At 35.2% G+C, this 18733-nt stretch overlaps 1 protein-coding gene across 1 annotated transcript in view; it reads right to left on the bottom strand.

The window, feature by feature from the left end:
* Positions 1–18733, bottom strand: part of SLC2A13 (solute carrier family 2 member 13) — a 372286-nt gene that overhangs the window by 302917 nt on the left and 50636 nt on the right. The window contains exon 2 of the mRNA XM_055318501.1: positions 16121–16280. Coding sequence (XP_055174476.1) covers positions 16121–16280 — 160 coding nt within the window. The remainder of the gene's footprint in view (positions 1–16120; positions 16281–18733) is intronic.

Genomic DNA, 18733 nt, shown 5'->3' on the forward strand with positions numbered 1-18733 from the left:
ACACTCAGATTAGCTAGCTCAGTGACGACGTCTGAAGTTTATTCCTTGTATAGTGAGGGTTTTTAGCAATATTCTCTAATATCCAATACTTTCTTGAAATTCACTGGAAAAAAAAAATCAGGTGACAAAACCAAATTTATAATTCTGATATGTCCATCCTCTTCTAGCTTACATTACATTTATATCTGTTTCCTACTAATTTACAAATCATGTTCATGTTAGCTCTTTCTGAATAGCACAAAAGAGGAATATCATAAATATTAAGATACTAAGCCTTATTCTTTAAAAGTTTCCAACTGGCATCCTTTTACATAGAACTATGAAATAAACTCTAAGCCACTTTTTTCCTCAAACAGTTCATTGAAAATAAAAAGGGTCAGCAGTTAGTAAATTCTTCATAAGTGTTACCTAATGAAGATTTACTGTGTTGTTTGGAAAGGCTGAATTCCTATGATCTATCTGAGCTGTTATTCTGAGCTGTTTACCCAGCAAGCATCTCCTTAATGTACATTAAGTGCCAAACTCTATGCCAATCACTAAGCATCATGAGAGCACTTAAACCAGAGATGGTATAGTACTGTATAAATCCAAAAATATCTCTCAAGCCAAACTTTCCAATATATGTCATTGTACCCTGTTTAGGGAAAGGAAACATTTTCCCCTTAAAAAGGCATAATCCAACCCTTTCAAATCACATTCAAGAACATTGTTCCTTCAGTCCTACATCCTGAGCTACCTGACTTCACTGCTCAATGTTTCTATGGATTTTGAGGTTTTTTTCATGTACTTCTTACATACTTAATAATGAGTTATGCATTTACTAAAAGATCTCTATTCCTGGATTTACAAAAGAAATGCTCACATCATATGTCAAAATCACAAATATGTACATGATAATTACCGAATATAAATTGTAATTTACGTAGTATGTTTCTAAATGCAAGTTTTAGATGCAAAAGGATAACACTGAATTTAGCCACCTGCTATGATTACAACTCACCTTTTAACATATTTTTCAATTTTAGTGCATGACTCACAACTCCATTTTAACAGATAAGAAATTAAAATAATAAATTGAGATCCCAGGCTGGTAAATTAATTTCCCTCTGCCTTCAAGGACCATGCAGAACATCAACACTGATGACTGACATATCTGATAATCTGATGGCAGCTAGAGAGTAAACATGAGACCAAAGCTGAAAGTACATAAGAACAAAAATCATGTCGCAGTTGGAATCTTTCAAGTAAAAAACAGGTGATATATGATCAGCAAATGAGTAACTTTTGTGTTACCTAATGAATGCGTCTGTATAAACTATTTACCAAAATTCATGTCAAATATGTAAACATAAAAAAAATGAACTCTGTGTAGGTGGTGGGGGAAATGCCTCAAAGTGATTTGATATTGGTGTATCAGGTCAAGCTTATTTAGAGTGTTGTGATTATAGTAGAAACAGCAAGATATACTTCCTTTGAATAAGATGTGATATTAAAACGAATGTGTTTTGCACAGATATTAAACTGCAAATGTGCAAAATACAATGACTTGTACAAAATGCATGGTACTAGTGCTAGAAATAATGCACACACAACCAAATCTACATACATATCCTTTTTCTTCCCTGCCCCCCTCTGAAAATCTTCCATATCCAAAGCTCTGGGCTAGGGATTTGGGAGATACAATGATTAGTAGACATCCGTTGCTTCAAGGAGCTTATACACTAGTAATCATCAAACAAAAATAGAATTATATCTAATTGCTATGACTGAGGTTTTAGCACAGTGTAGGAACAAAGACAAAAGTTATTTCAACGGAGGATGTTAGAAAAAGTAACATACAGAAAAGGAGTAGGATGGAGGGAGCTAACAGAAGGTGCAGATGAACATTTTTAAAGTACAATTTGCATATAACAAAATGAAGAGCTCCAAGGTATATCATTGTAAGAGTTTTGAGAAATATATATACCCTTATAACCACCATCTCAATAAAAAATCACAATATTTCCATCATTACAGAAAGTCCCTATACTCCTCTCTTTCCAGCAATCCCCACTGCCATAGTCAACCAATGACTGAATTTCTGTCCCCATAGCTTATTTTGCATGTTAATGAACATCATACAGAATGCTGAAGACTGTACTCCTTTCAGTCATGTTTTTTGAGATACATCCACATTATTATTGTATTTCACTGATTTATTTATCCTTACCAGTCTGTTTTGATTCTTTAGCTTTATACTTAGTCTTAAAATCAGACAAAACTCTTTAATTTCATTCTTCAAGATGCTTTTGGCAATTCTAGGTCCTTCTCTTTTCTGTAAAAACTTTTAGAATCGATTTGTTCACTTGAATGAATCTGAATGACTATAAATGGTGATAGCAGACACTTTTGCCTTGCAAATGATAATAAGGAAAACATTCAGGCTTTCACCATTGTATACAAAGTTGGCTGCAGGTTTTTTTCATACATGTCCTTTACTTAGTTCAAGAAGTGCTCTTCTAGTTTGCTGGAAGGTTTTATCATAAATAAATGTTATTCTGTCAAAAGCTTTCCCTGCATATATTGAGTTAATTATACAGGTTCTCCTCTTTTTAATAATTTGAACATGGTGACCTGCATGAATTAATTTTCAAATGCTAAATAACCTGACTTTCCTCAGAAAACTGACTTGGTCACAATTTATTATACTTTTATTTATTACTAGCTTTAATTTTACTAGTATTTTGCAAGGATACTTTTGATCAGTATCCTAGAGATTTTTTTTTTTTTTTTCTAATAGCTTAGGCCACATTAGAGTTACATTGTCCTCAAAATCCCAGCTGGGAATTATTCCTTCCATCTTTATTTTCTTAAAGCTTTTGCTTATGCTTGGAGTTGTTTTTTTTTTTTTTTTTAATTTATTCATGAGAAACACAGAGAAAGAGGCAGAGACATAGGCAGAGAGAAGTAGGCTCCCTGCGGGGAGCCTGATAAGAGACTCATCCCAGGCTCCTGGCATCACACCCTGGGCCAAAGGCAGAAGGCTCAACCACTGAGCCACCCAGGTGCCCTGGAGCTACTTCTTCCTTAAATATTTTTACAGAATTCAACACTGAAACCATCTAGGCCTGAATACTGCTTTGCAGGTAGGTTACCAATAATGATTCAATTTACTTAAGACAGGGATATTCAGATTTTCCATTTTACCTTATGTCAGTTTTTAGTAGGACTATGATCTTCAAGCAATATGCCCATTTTACTTAAGTTGTTGAATTTATTGGCACAAAGTCATTCAAAGCATTCTATCATCCTAATAACGTCCAGAGCAATGACATAACCTTTTATTCCTGATATTGATAACTTGTGCGTTAGCTTTTTCATCAGCTTAATCAGTCATATCAGTTTATCAATTTTATTCATCTTTCCAAAGAATCAACAGTATATTTTTTTCTATTGCTTACTTTTCTATTACATTGACTTCTAGTTTATTATTTATTTTCTTCTGTTTTCTTTGGATTTATTGTGCCCATATTTTTCTAGCTTTTCTACGTGAAACTTAGATCATATGACTTTTCCTCCAATAATATAATCACCTTAACTATATACTTTTCTCTAAATACAGCTGAAGCTGCATTTCACAAACTTTGACATACTGTATTTTCTTTTAATTCAAAACTATTTTTAAATTTTCTTTCTGATTTCTTAGATTCATTATTTAGAACATGCTGGTTTTTTGAAGATTTTCTGGTTCTCTTATACTGTTTAATTGTTATGATCAGAAGCCATATTCTATACAATTCATTTTTAAAATTTATTAACATTGGCATGCCTGAATGGCTCAGTTCATTATGCATCTGATGCTTGATTTTGGTTCAGGTCTTGATCTCAGGGTTGTGAGATTGAGCCCTGCAATGGGCTCCTTGCTCAGCACAGAATCCACTTGAGATTCTCTCTCTCCCTCCCCTCCAGTTCATATTCTCTAAATAAACAAATAAAACCTTAAAAATATATATATTAACATTTATTTTATGGTTTGAGATATGGTCAATTTTAGAGAATGTCTAACGTCAATCTGAAAAAGGATGTCCTTCCTGCAGCTGTTAGGTACAGCAGTCTACAAATGTTCATCATGAAACGGCAGTTTAGCAGTGTTATCTGGTTTTTCTGTAACATTACTTTTTGTCTAATTATTTTTATCAGTTGTTAACAGTTTCAAATTCTCCAAATATGAGCACAGATTTGTCTATTTCTTCCTTTAGTTTTTCAAAGTTTTTTTATTGCAGTGAAATATAAAATTTACCTTTTAATCATTTTTAAGTGTAAAGATATGTTAACATTGTCTATTCACAATGTTGTATAGTCACCATCTGCTAATTTGTGTTTATGCATTTTGAAGCTAACTGGAAAAACTATAAGATTTTTAAAATTATTCTTATTTCTGATTAGTTGGCTCTATTATCATTATGAAATGCCCCTTCTTATCTCTGATAATACCATTTGTCTTAAAGTCTTACTTTGTGTGACTATTAACAAAGCCACACAGCTTTCTTACATTTAGTGTTTGTACAGTATATCTTTTCCTAGTCTTTTAACCTATCTGTGGCATTATACTTAAATTGTGTCACTTTTATTTATTTTTTATTTTTTTATTTTTTATGACAGTCACACAGATAGAGAGAGGCAGAGACACAGGCAGAGGGAGAAGCAGGCTCCATGCACCAGGAGCCCGACGTGGGATTCGATCCCAGGTCTCCAGGATCGCGCCCTGGGCCAAAGGCAGGCGCTAAACTGCTGCGCCACCCAGGGATCCCAAATTGTGTCACTTTTAGACAACATAGACTTAGGTCATACTTCTTGTGCACAATGAATATTTTTTACATTTTATAATTGTTGTAAAATTGAGTTTTAAGTCTACCATTTGCTATTTGCCTTCCATTTGTTCTATCTGGTTTTTATTCTTGTGTTCTTCCTTTCTTGCCTTTGTTCTGCTTACCCAAATATTTTAAATATCCATTTCAATTATTTTTCTTTTTTTTCCTTAAAGAAAGAGAATGTGAGCTGAGTGAGGGAGAGAGAGAATCTTAAGCAGGCTCATGCTGGGCGTGGAGCCAACATGGGGCCTAAACTCACAACCTTGAGATCATGACCTGAGCCAAAATCAGGAGTCAGACACTTAAGCACCCAAGCACCCCTCCACTTTAATTCTTTAAGATTTATTTTACATATAAGGAGAAAGTCGGGGGCAGGGTGCAGCAGAGGGAAAAGGAGAAGAAATGCAGACTCCCCACTAAGTGCAGAGCCTCACATGGGGCTCGATCCTAAGATCCTGAGATCATGACCTAAATTGACACCAAGAATTGGATGCTCAACTAACTGAACTACCCAAACGCTCCTCCATTTTAATTCTTATAGTGGCTTCTTAGCCATATCTTTTTATAAAATAGTCTAGTGGTTGTTCTGGGGATAAAAATATGCATCTTTACTACTTAGAGATATAACACTGTAACTCTTCAGAAACATTTAATTTTCATATACTTCCTCTAATGTTTTTACTATTGTCATATGTTTTAAAATGTAAAGTCATAGGTCTTTTGGAAAAATTGAGAGGAGAAAAACAAAGTACTTTATATTTAGCCTTCTATTTATGATAGCTGGTGCTCTTCTTCCTTACTGTAGATGAGCTTTCATCAAGAGTCATTTCCCTCAGTCTGAAGAATTTCCCTTACTATTTCTTATGATTCAGGAAGTCTGGTGCTGAGATTCTCTTAATTTTACTTTGTCTGAAAATGTTTTTATTTTACCTATATTTTTGAAGAATATTTTACTGGATTGACATTTTTCTTTCAGTACAGCTGACCCCGAACGATGTAGGAGTGAGGAATACCCACCCTGCGCCATCAAAAATCCAAACATAAGTTCTGACTCCCTTAGAAACTTCACTACTGGTAGCCTACTGCTGACTAGAAGCCTTACCAGTAACATTCGATTAACATTAACATACATATATATTTTGTGATATGTATTATGTACCATATTCTTAAAATAAAAAAGCTAAAGAAAAGGTTACTATGAAAATCATAAGAGACAATACATTTATAGTACTCTACCATATTTGTACAAGAATTCTGGTAAGTGGACCCATGCAGTTCAAACCCATGTTGTTCAAGGGTCATCTGTAGTTTAACGATGACATGCCATTGTCTCCAGATCTCCCACTGTTCCTGATGTACAGTCAGTCATCATTTGTATTGCCGTTCCTCTTCATGTAACATGTCTTTTTTTTCTTGGATCCTAACTTTCTCTGTATGTGTCTTCTGTTTTCAACTGGTTGACTATGATATGCCTGCATATGTTCATCTTTATATTTATCCTACTTGGGATTCACTATATTCTGGAATCAGTACTTATTGTTTTCGCCACATTTTGGAAGTTTGCAGCCTTTCTCTTTTTTTTAACATATTTTTTCTTCATTCTTTCTTGGATTTCAATTACATGTATATTAGACTAGTGTTAATTAGAGGTATATAAGAATATTCAACATTATGCCCTAGGTTACTTAAGCCTCTTTCTTTTTCAACTTTTTCTCTTTTTCAAATTAGGTGGTATCAATGGATCTGCCTTCAAGTCCCTAAGCCCTATCATCTGTCATATTCAATTTTCTCTTAAGCCCATCCAATGAATTTTTTAGATGTTAATTTCAGAGACTGTACTTACAACACTATTAGATTTTCTTTTTGGCTTTTTTTTTTTTTTTATAGGCTGCATTTCTTTGCAGAGAATCACCATCTGGTCACTCAGCATGACTACCTTGTTTGCTAAATCTTTCAACATTATTAATAATAGCTGCTTTAAAGTCCTTTTCTGCTAATTTCAACATCTACATTATCTAGAGATTTGTCTATATTGTCCAATTTTTCTTTTAGTTATGTGTCATAAGTTCCATTTATTCACATCTAATAATTTTTTGTGTTCTGAGGATTGTGAATGATTAACTGTAGAGACTCTAGATTTTATTCTTTTCTTCAGAATAATGTAGACTTTTACCTCTCAGCTTCCTTGAGTTTGTGGAGGTTTGGTTTTATACTTGGTTAGGGTGAATCTGTTTCAGTTTCGGGTTGGTCTTAAGGCAAATCCTTAGTCATGCCACAGTCTTCACTTCCATGGCACAGTCTTTCTGCAGTTCTAATGGAAAGCCTGAGCTGTAACCTCAAGTTTCAAACTCCAAATATGTCACTCCTCATACAAGCGGGAAATACAATCTCTCTCAGCTTTTATCATCCTGCAACTGCTGTTTTCCACAGGCTCCAAGGAATCTCTCCTGTATATTCAGAGTTCTGAGGTCCATAAAACATTTGTGGCCAATAAATATTCAGATTTAGGGGGCTTCCTCCTCTATGGATCATTCTTTTCCTGGAATTTCACCCTCAAATTTCACCCCGCTCCGACCACCCAAACTCTAGCCACTGAGACTGTACAGCCAATAAAACTAAGTTTTCTAGTTAAGTTCTCGCTGTCCATTATGAATTGAGGACTACACTCAAGTAAAAAGCCATAAATGTAGACTCACCACAAGCCATTCAAGAATCAAGTTCCCTTCAGTTCCAACCTATCCTTGGAGCTGGAGTTTTCCAGTGTCAAGTTTTTAAAATTCTGTCTGTGGTTTATAAGGGTCATCTTCAGGAGAGATGAGCTGTATACAAACCACTCTCATTAGCAAACTCTATTTACTTTTTACCTGGAAAATTCAGATGGCTGGGTATGAGGGAAATTTTTATTGCCAGCTTTAGATACAAGATAGAAAATAAAACCATGGTTTTCTGGAGATGACCGGAAACAGTATCTACTAGCATGTAAGAGTTTGTACATATGTTCACAGCCATTAACTCATCTGATTCTAGTAACACTGTATAATTGCTGAAGCATTAGCTACATAAAAATATTAGAGCTCAGATAAATTATGTGCTATGAAAGCAAGTCTTAAATGTATTCCTCCCACAACACTATCAATACCTTTATGATACACAGTCTTGTATCCTAATTTTGCCAAAATGAAATTACAAGTATCTTCAGCATTAAGACGTGTACTTGTAATCAAGCTGTTAGCCAAATCCATCTTTCTTAAAAAGCCCACTGCACAGTTAGATTTTTAAGGCAGCTTTCTATTCTGTATTTTTTTGTATGGAGCTAAATGTCACTGCTCTACAAGCACTAAATTATAAGAATACTTTCCCCAGCATAAATTTGTTTAGAAATATAAGTCTTTTTGAAGTATCATTCTAAAAGCTTCTTATTGACATGATTTTTTAAATTGTAAAATATTAGGAGGGAGAGAGGCTCACCAATTTTCCATCCCAAAGTTATATTATTTTTAAAATTATTTTCTGTATTTTCGATAAACAAACCTGATTTAATGCACTGCTGATGAGAGTGCAAAGGATTTAAAGTTCTATTCATACCCACTAAAGGCTACCCTCTATGTCATGTCACCTTCAAATTCCCAGATAGTAATCACAGCCCTTCACCTAGCTGCTTTAAAACTTCTCACTATTGCCCACACTGACTGGTCCTTTCCCACTACTTACTGGGCTTCTGAAAATTCTATTACACCTAGAATTTCCTTTTCTCTCACTATGACTGGAATGCTATTATTCATAAAGACTCAGCTCAAATTATCTTCCCATCATAAAGCTAAGATATTCACACACCCTAAGAGTTCTCACAGCACTATCATTTGATTAACACGCTGATGAAGTCTCTCCATTAGTTTGTGAGGTGCCTGAGAACAGGTACATTTCTTATTTATCTATCTCTAGTAGCAAGCACACCAGACTATCCAGGAGGTGCCCCCCTAAAAAGTTTTTTTTTCAATGACTTATTTCCATACTAACTGATGTCTCCAAGAATAACACCTCACTACCTCACACCTATATTCTGGTGACAGCCTCATAAATATGTTCTCTGCAACCATCCAAGAGCCAAGAGTTCCAATAAATTCTGAGCATCACTCTCATGTTAATCTTTAACTTACATTATAGCATGCTCTGCTCAAAAATAGTTTCCCTTTGCCTGCAGATAAAAGTTCAAAACCTCTAGCCTAAAATCTACAGACCTCTAGAATCTGGCTCCCATCTCTTGTGCACCTCAGTTTCAAGCCTCCTGATCCTGCCCTCAGCTAGCCTATGTTCTGTCCCCATTTCTCCACCTCTGTCCACTAATTCTTCAGAGAACTCAGAACAAAACTCACACTGTCCATGAATTAGCCTGAAGATATTCTTGAAAAATCTCCCATGCAGATGTTGCTACTACTACTCAGCGCTTCTCATTCCACACTTGAATTTCCTCAAATTCGGGCAGCCTGGGTGGCTCAGCGGTTTAGCGCTGCCTATGGCCCAGGGTGTGATCCTGGAGACCCCGGGTTGAGTCCCATGTCGGGCTCCCTGCATGGAGCCTGCTTCTCCCTCTGCCTGTCTCTCTCTCTCTTTCTCTCTCTCTCTCTCTCATGAATAAATAAAATCTTTAAAAAAAAATTTCCTCAAATTCTATTCCTTAGCACACACATGCAAAAAGCACAATGTAAATAATGAAAAATGTAAATATAGCTAACACACTTAGATAACCAAACGGCTGTACGCAGACTAGTGAGATAACTCTAACTTTAAAAAATTAAATCTGAGAATAAAATGAATAAAAATCAACATGAAATAGTTCAGCCCCTCTATAGATATACCAGTCTTATCACTGTAAGTCACATGATAGTTCATGCAATCACAAATAGAAGAATACTCATTTGAAAACTAGCTCTGTCCAAAAAAGCAGGAAAAAAAAAAGTGTTCTGGAGCCAGGGTGGCCTATTATTTTTAGGGATGGAAAACTACATGGGCTTAGAAACTAATTTTCATTCTCTGATTTTTACCCTTAATAAGAAACACTTATGATTAATAATTTAGTTTTCTAGCTATCTATGAAGTAAATGTATTCCCTCAACATATATTAATGAATTGATACTTTGGTTTAAAAATCAATACCTTTTCACTTTAGTTAAGAGTCCCTTCCCTAGAGCTGAAATCAATTTGGCTCAATTCAATAAACATTAATTGAGCATTTTCTATGTTCCAGGCCCTTTCCTAGGTCTAAAAACAAGTTCAAAGTCAGCGACGTTCAGGAAGTTCCATAGTGAATCAGAAGACAAAGTAATTAGTTCAAAATAATAAGTGGATAAAACAGTGAAGATACGTACAAAGTCTTATGAAAGGACAAGGGGACAGAAACAGCTTCACATGATACACAAAGGAGAAATTTAAATGGGGAGCAGCAGGTGAACCAGTAAAGAAGGACAAGGTGGGCAGCCCAGGTGGCTCAGTGGTTTGGCGCTGCCTTCGGCCTACAGTGTGATACTGGAGACCTAGGATCGAGTCCCGCATCGAGCTCCCTGCATGGAGCCTGCTTCTCCCTCTGCCTCTCTCTTTCTCTCTGTCTCTCACGAATAAATAAAATTAAAAAAAAAAAAAAAAGGACAGGGTAGGAAAGTATTAGAGGTATAGTGAGCAGAAGGAAAAAAACCCAAAACATGAAAAAACAAGATGTAATTGGTGTACAGGATATACAGGCAGGGCTGTTGTATAAAGGAAGAGGGAGGGAGGCAATGATAAATTATAAAAATCTAGAAAGGCAGGCACAGATTGGATAATGGAAGACACCACAAACCATGATAAGAGCTTGATTTTTTTTTTCCTGTGGGAAATGCAGAGACTTTGAATCATTTAAGCAGTGGCATGCCCAGGTAGGTGTTTTACACAATCACAGTGACAGCTGTTAAATTTACTCTATTATATATTTATTGAGGGCCTGAGACATCCCAAGCTTTAATTCAGCAATGAAAAAAGAAAACTTTCATTTTTTGAGGTGTAGTGAGTAAATCTATGTTCAATAAGCAAGACTAAAAAATATCAGCACAGGGATCCCTGGGTGGCGCAGTGGTTTAGCGCCTGCCTTTGGCCCAGGGTGCGATCCTGGAGACCCGGGATCGAATCCCACGTCGGGCTCCCGGTGCATGGAGCCTGCTTCTCCCTCTGCTTATGTCTCTGCCTCTCTCTCTATCATAAATAAATATTATATATATATATATATATATATATAATATATATATATATATCAGCACAGAAAAAGGCAGTGATAAAACTTTGTACCATTAATACTAACTACTAAAATACCTCTTCCATCTTTACAAGCACTATATTAGGTAAAAATAAAATCCTTCTCAACATCATGAGTCACCAGGGAAATGCAAATCAAAACCACAATGAGATGTCACTTCACACCCACCTAGGATGACTATAATCAAAAAGATAGGAAATAAATGTTTACTAGGATGCAGAAAAACTGGATTTCTCATACACTAGTAAGTGGGAATGTAAAATACTGCAGCACTTTAGAGAACAGTGTGCCAGTTCCTCGAAAGAGTAAACAGTTACCACGTGACCTAGCAAATTCCACACCCAGAGAACTGAAAACATGTCCATCCTGAAAAGTTGTACAGAATTGTTCATAGTACCTTTATAATAGTCAAAAGTTGAAAAGTCCATCACCTGATAAATGGCTAAATGGAATGTGGTATATCCACATTATTTGCCAATAAAAAGAAATAAAATAAATATAGTATGAATGAATCTTGAAAAAATGGTTAAGTGAAAGAAGCCAGTTAACAAGGGATCACATATTATTACATGAAATATCCAGAATAGGCAAATCTATAGAGACAAAATGTAGATTAATGATCACCTAGAGGAAAAAAGTAAAAAAAAAAAAAAAAGGTCACCTAGAGCAGGGCACCTCGGTGGCTGGCTCACTTTGTCTCAGGTCATGATCCTGGGGTCTTGGGATGAAGTCTCACACTCACATCAGGCTCCCCATAGGGAGCCTGCTTCTCCCTCTGCCTATGTCTCTGCCTCTCTCTTTGTGTCTCTCATGATTAAATAAGTAAAATCTTAAAAAATAAAAAAATGATTGCCTAGAGCTGGCAAGATCTGGAAGGTGGAGGGATGACAACTAAAGGGTACAAAATTTCTTTCTGGGACAATGAAAATATTCTAAATTTGACTGCAGAGATAGCTACACAGTTCTGTGAATATACTAAAAGCCACTGAATTATATGTTTTAAACGGGTAAACTGAATGGTATGTGAATCGTATCTCAAAAGTTTTTTTTTATAAAATTCTAATCTTTAATGACCTCTTTAAAATCTTTATTCCTCTTTCCTCATGAAGCTGGATGACATTTTTCCCAGAAAAGAATGTAGCACTAGAGTGCTAGACAAATACCAAGGTTCAATTCTCTACTGGCAATTCTTTTTTCCAGAAAAACTAATATTCTAGTTGTTCAGCAGAAAAGAATTTATTTCTATGATGTCTAAACAATAAGATAAGGGTAGCTTTGATCCATCTGGCACAAAAATGAGTTAGTTTTCCAAGAACATCAAAGGTTAAGAAGTTTTTTCTGTCTGATTAATCAATTTCATTTTCTGTAAGTCTTAATCTGTTAGCTACAGTAAAAATTTTCAGTAACTACATTTTAGATTATAAACAAGAAGAATGAGGAAGAAAAAAGTTAGATTTCAAATAAGAAGAACTGGCTCTAAACTCCTCTATGAAAAATAAATAAATAAATAAACTCCTCTATGTAACAGCCATGTGACCTCAACTAAATCTTTTTCTGAGTAATTTTTTAATCTGCAAACTGTAAATACATCAGTTCTACCAATCTCGAGACTTTGGTTAGGATCAAATACTACTAACAGACTCTAAAATTGTTCATCACTTTAAACTAGTAAAATCTGGAACATTGGAAATATACTATAACACCAAATGTTTGGTAACTTGAACTTGAGAGCTCAGAGGCAATAAAGTCAAAAAGGGAAATAAACAATGTTAAAATGTCAGAATTCTTGGAAGATAGGGGAAATCTTACTTTATAATATACAAAAATATAAGCATGAAAAAATTTTATATTTAACATTTACACCTACATTTTAATGAGGATTTCTGAAATATACCACCACAAAAATGAATTATTTGTTATAATTTTAAATAAGTTGTAATTATTGACAATTTCAAAGTTGATGTTAAGGTAGTACTTCAACACTTATTGGTTTGTAACCGCACTCCTATTGACCCAGAAGTGAGAAAATTTAAACACACTGCCAAGGATGCTCAATACTGGAAGAGAGTAGCACGAAGAAAATTCAGCAGTAAAAAAAAGGAAACCTGTTTAAATGTGGATATAAGTGAATGTATATTCATGTAAACAATAAGTGAGTTTCAAGTGATCCGTATGTTAATGCATTTGGTTGACTACCAGCCCAAGTTAGTTTACCCATCCTCTTATATATTTTTTTCACCCCTTGGTTATCTAGTATTGTGGGAAAAATGCACAGGTATGCCATTCAGCTTTACTGCAAATATTTGGCTCCAACTTCAGTGGGATCTCATGGTTCTGTGGAAACATCTCATTTTTGTCTCTAGTCTTTTCTGTCTTATACTTTCTACAGCAGCTATGACATTTATTTTCTCTAAGTCTCTTCTTTATCACCTCCAAGCTTCATCTGTCCCAAAAAAGAAAAACAGAAGCCATAGGACGGGTTTTCCTTCAACGTCATTTACAACTTACCTGTAATGGTATCCATCGTTTATTCATTCGTTAGAATAGTAAGTACTAATGTGATTCATCATTTATTGATTATCTGCCACATGCCGAACAGTGGGCTGAATACTTTAATATATAATAATTTAAATCCTGTAATAATCTTACAAGTACTTTTGGTCTCATTTTTTACAATTACAAGAGTGAAGTTCAGGGAGCTAAGTAACTTATTCAAGATCTGTAGCTAATGAGAGGTAAAAAACAGAGTTGAATCCGGGTCTGTCTAAGTCACCTTGCCTCTGAAAGTGTTTTAATGCCTACCCCAAGACCTCTAGTTCTATACAAGGACACTGCATTCATAAATTATTTTCAATACTGTATGATCTCTCTTTTCCAACCAGTGCTCAGAAAAGATATCTAAACTGCTATACTTAAGTAAAAAACATAGCTTATGCACTTTATACATTTTCATTTGAAAACAGATTTTTTCTTAAGAGAGAGCCCAAGCTTGCATGCACATGTGCACACATGCATTAGTGGGGCAGAGGAGGGATAGAGGGAGAGAGGGAATTCTAAGCAGGCTCCACACTCAGTATGGAGCCCAACTCGGGCTTAATCTCACAACTCTGAGATCATAACTGAAGTTTAAATCAAGGGTCAGATCTTCAACCAACCACGCCACCCAGGTGCCCCTAAAAATATTTTTAATAAAAGCACACACATATATATGATTTACATTATATATATTATTTATATTTACCATAATTATATATAAAGCATAATATATATTAGTTACATCAGTAAGTTTTTAAAAAATATTTATTTACTTATATTAGAGAGAGCAAGCAGGGGGAAGGGACAGAGGGAGAGAACGCCCCAGACTCCGTGCTAAGCATGGAGGCCACGCCCAATGTGGGGCTAGATCTCCAGAGCCTGAGATCATGACCTGACCTGAGCAGAAACCAAGAGTCAAATACTTAACCAACTGAGCTACCCAGCACCCTTAATTTTTTTTTTTACTTAATGTAAATAAATAATTTAGATCCACTTAAAGTAGGATTGAAAAACTGCCTTCCATTGAGTTTCTAAGAAAAACTCAAAGTATCAGTTTATGCTGGTAACAGATATTATTCACCTACAGAGTGGAAAAAGAAAGATGAAATGTTTCTTCAATTTTCCAGTAATTTCTCCCTTTGGCAGAGATTCATTCCTTCAAAGGTGGAAAGTGGTTTAGCAAGACCTGCAGAAAGAACTAATACTTTTAAGAATTGTGTACTCTCTTTAATGGTCCTGACACATGTAGGCCCTAATTGGCATCAGAAACTTACTCACATAACTTTTAATAAAACTTCATCAGTCTCAGTCTTTAATAGCTCATCAAGGCACATGATTTATTGTGCTGTTCACATAGAAGCTTAACTCCCTACATCCATATCACATCAAACCCTTTTTCCTTCAGCTGTTAAAAATTCATTTCAACACTGAAGCCCCACGCATCTAAGTATTAGAGTCTGTCTTGTTCAATATTCTATCCCCGCAACCATACAGAGATGTTCAATAAACATCTATTGTAATACGTGGCGGCAAGAGAACGTAAGTTAGAAAATATTGGGTAACCTGCTGCACCTTTTAGCAAATTTTCCTCAACAGTTACATGAATCTGTTGTTTTGATTACTATAAAGTATGATATCAAAATCCAGAGCCTATTATATTTTTAAGCTTTAACATAAGATTAGTTTCCAAAATATTTGTTGTTTTGTTTTTTTAAGATTTTATTTATTTATTCATGAGAGACACAGAGAGAGAGAGAGGCAGAAACACAGGCAGAGGGGAGAAGCAGGCTCCATGTAGGGAGCCCGACGTGGGACTCGATTCCAGGACTCCAGGATCACGCCCTAGGCCGAAGGCAGGTGCTAAACTGCTGAGCCATCCAGGGATCCGAATATTTGGTTTTAAAATATTTCAAAGTTTTAAAAACATTTTTCTCATCTCTTTTGGTCCAAAATAAGCCAAATTGTGATCAAGGAACAATTTTTGTATCTTAAATTTATACATATAACATATTTTTATATAGCTAAATCTTTAAAGAGTGGGTTTTCTTTCATTGAGGTCAGAATGTAGACTCTTAAATCCTAAAAGAATGTTAGTTATATTTGCAGTTCATAAACACCTTGTCAATCACTCAAACAATTCAAGAACTGCATACATATTTATCACTGCATTCATTTTTAAACAAATACTGCCAAAGATTACACACAGTGTGAGAAATGTCACCTAAATGCTAAAAAACCTGTAAATATCAATTTATAATGGTAGGTTCCTTACCTGTCATTAAAAAATACATCAGTTTCTTGTCCACTTTCAATTTTGCTGAATGCCATCCACTTATAAATTAGTTATAATAATTCAAAACACCCAGTTATATTTTTTTCTATCATTCCTCAGTGTTTCTTCCATCCTCTAAAATCATGATTTGAAAATTAAATATAAAAACAATTTACAGACCTCCATCCATCCTTTTGGAGATAACTGAAGGCTCCATCAACAACACTAGCAAAGAACTGGCCTCCGGTGATGAAGAGAGTATTGATGGTGACTAATCGACCTCTTAAATTGGGTGGAGAGACCTCAGCGATGTACACGGGCACTGTCATGGAAGCAATGCCTGCGAAGAAACAAGGAAAAGTCAACAGAAGACATTTACTCAAGATCCCTGTTGTTATAAATAATGGTACTAGACAAACACACACACACATACACACACATACTCCCTTGGTTTTCTTTTTTTTAGATTTTTTAAAAATTTATTTATTCATGAAAGACACAGAGAGAGAGAGAGAGAGAGAGAGAGAGAGAGAGAGAGGCAGAGACACAGGCAGAGGGAGAACCAGGCTCCATGCAAGGAGCCCGACGTGGGACTCCATCCGGGGTCTCCAGGATCACACCCTGGGCTGAAGGCGGCGCCAAACCGCTGAGCCACCCAGGCTGCCCTCCCTTGGTTTTCTACTTTAAGCAAAGGTTTACCAGATACTTAAATATTTTGTTTATAACTACTGACTCCTGCAGATAAGTAAAGACATATGTGGATATCTATTTTCATATTATCACTTGAAAGCCTACAAATGGAACTATCTCTAGAGCTCTCACATAACTTTAGAATGTATATAAAGCATGCTTCATAATTTTTGTGGACTAAAAATAAGAAAATGCTCTCTAGATAGGATATAATTATCAAAATATTTTTAGTCTATATGGAAATGTAATCAGACAATAAGAAAAAAAATTATCCCAGACTCATATTAACTATTCAAAGTCATCATTTCCAAATGATGGAAAGACCAAAACTCTTATTGGCCTACTAATAAGAAATCCATAGAGTAAATCAACCTATTCAATTGGCTAGGTACAGATTTTTGAAGTAGCTTACAATGGACAATACTTTGGTAATTTAGAGTCCTTAAGAAGATATGATCTTAACCATAAAAGAGATAACTTTATGTTATAGCTGCTTAAAATTGTTTCTACCTCAAATTAATGTAGCATAACCTATGGTAGTAGTTCTAGAACTCAATTCTTATGTAACCTTTTTTCTTTCTTTTTTTTTTTTTTTAATAAAGATGTTTTCACCTCATCCAACCCAGAACTACGAAATAAAAAACTAGAGATGGAAGATGGGTCTTTTAAAAATCCTCCAAGGACTCATGATGCTATGTTTTTAAAAACTACAGTTCTATGGCCTGCAACTTTAGGCTAACCTAAAATTACTTCTTAAAAGAAAATCTTGGTCCTCTTGGCTATATCCAGCTCACTTCTCAGTGGCACTTTCAATTTCCAGATGTGTCTAATTATTCAACTTAAAACTAGTATCTAATCAATACATGCCAAGGGCTAAATGAAAAAAAAAATCAAGCAGGAGTATCTAAGAAAATGTAATCTTATTCTAGCTGTAGATACCATAAATTGGTCTCTAGATTAAACGAGAACATTAATGGGTTATATAAGATAACCACATGGAACTGCTTTTAATGAATTAATCTTTACAATGCCAAAAAAAATACCCTATATTGAAGGTAGTAGCACCAAGAAACCTGTTGCTGCATTTTCTGGACAAAGGGCTGCTGAAGGTGCTATTCACCACATTCCAGATAACACAAGATACTTGTCTCTGGTCTCAGTAACTGCAACAGTTGTGCTTCCCAGTCTGTGTCTATGGGTGCTATAAATCACATAGCTGACTTTTACCCTTCCCTCTTTATTAGGCAGTCAGAGATGCCCACCTCAACCAAGGGTTTTGGACTTCATGGTATTTATTCTGTGAGCTGAATTCCCTCCTGATGTCACAACTGTCCCTCATTTCACCTATTTTAGTCATAGGCTTGGCCATATTTTTATTTACTTGGTTCCATCTTTGACCCAAGCAAATGGACAGACAAGATTTATTTAAGTTAATATATATCTGCTTCTGTACTACTGAGTAACTCCTAGTAATAAGTCTGCATGCAAGTCAGACCATTAAATCTCAGAACTATACACTGTGGTTTCCACCATTATTTGCTGCTATAGTGTCTATAGAAATACATAAATATACCTAAAAAGAATCTTCAGATTTTATGAGTTTCATAAAATAAGCATGTGTTAGTAGACAAAGTACAAATAGTCTTTACAATTAAGTCATCACCTAAACAGCTGGATGTCTCCATCTGACTGCTAATCAACTTAAGAGAACACATATTAAATTGGCTTTGATCTAACTTGGAAAGAGGAAACATTTGAGGAAAATGTTGACAAATCAATTGTATATTCTTTTTAGTTCTTCTATAATTAGAACATCTCAATAAGCTTCCAAAAAAGCAGACAACAGTAATTGTCTGGATTTCTTTTCCTGCTTGGTCTGGCTGTAACAGGAATTCATTGCTCTCTTTACCCAGATACCTTTACTCAGTTATGCAGACTGAGAATTGAAGCATGGGAAATCAGGACTGCAGTTTCAGGCAGCACATGCTTGTCACAAAGGCACAGATTTTACTTGATAGAAATGTACAGATACCCTCAGGCCTTATAAAGATTATTAAAAATAAACACTAGGACCCTGAAAAGTAACAGAGAATGGCAAAGAGA

This window comes from Nyctereutes procyonoides, unplaced genomic scaffold (genome assembly GCF_905146905.1).
Source record: "Nyctereutes procyonoides isolate TBG_1078 unplaced genomic scaffold, NYPRO_anot_genome, whole genome shotgun sequence".
Taxonomy (NCBI): Eukaryota; Metazoa; Chordata; class Mammalia; order Carnivora; family Canidae; genus Nyctereutes; species Nyctereutes procyonoides.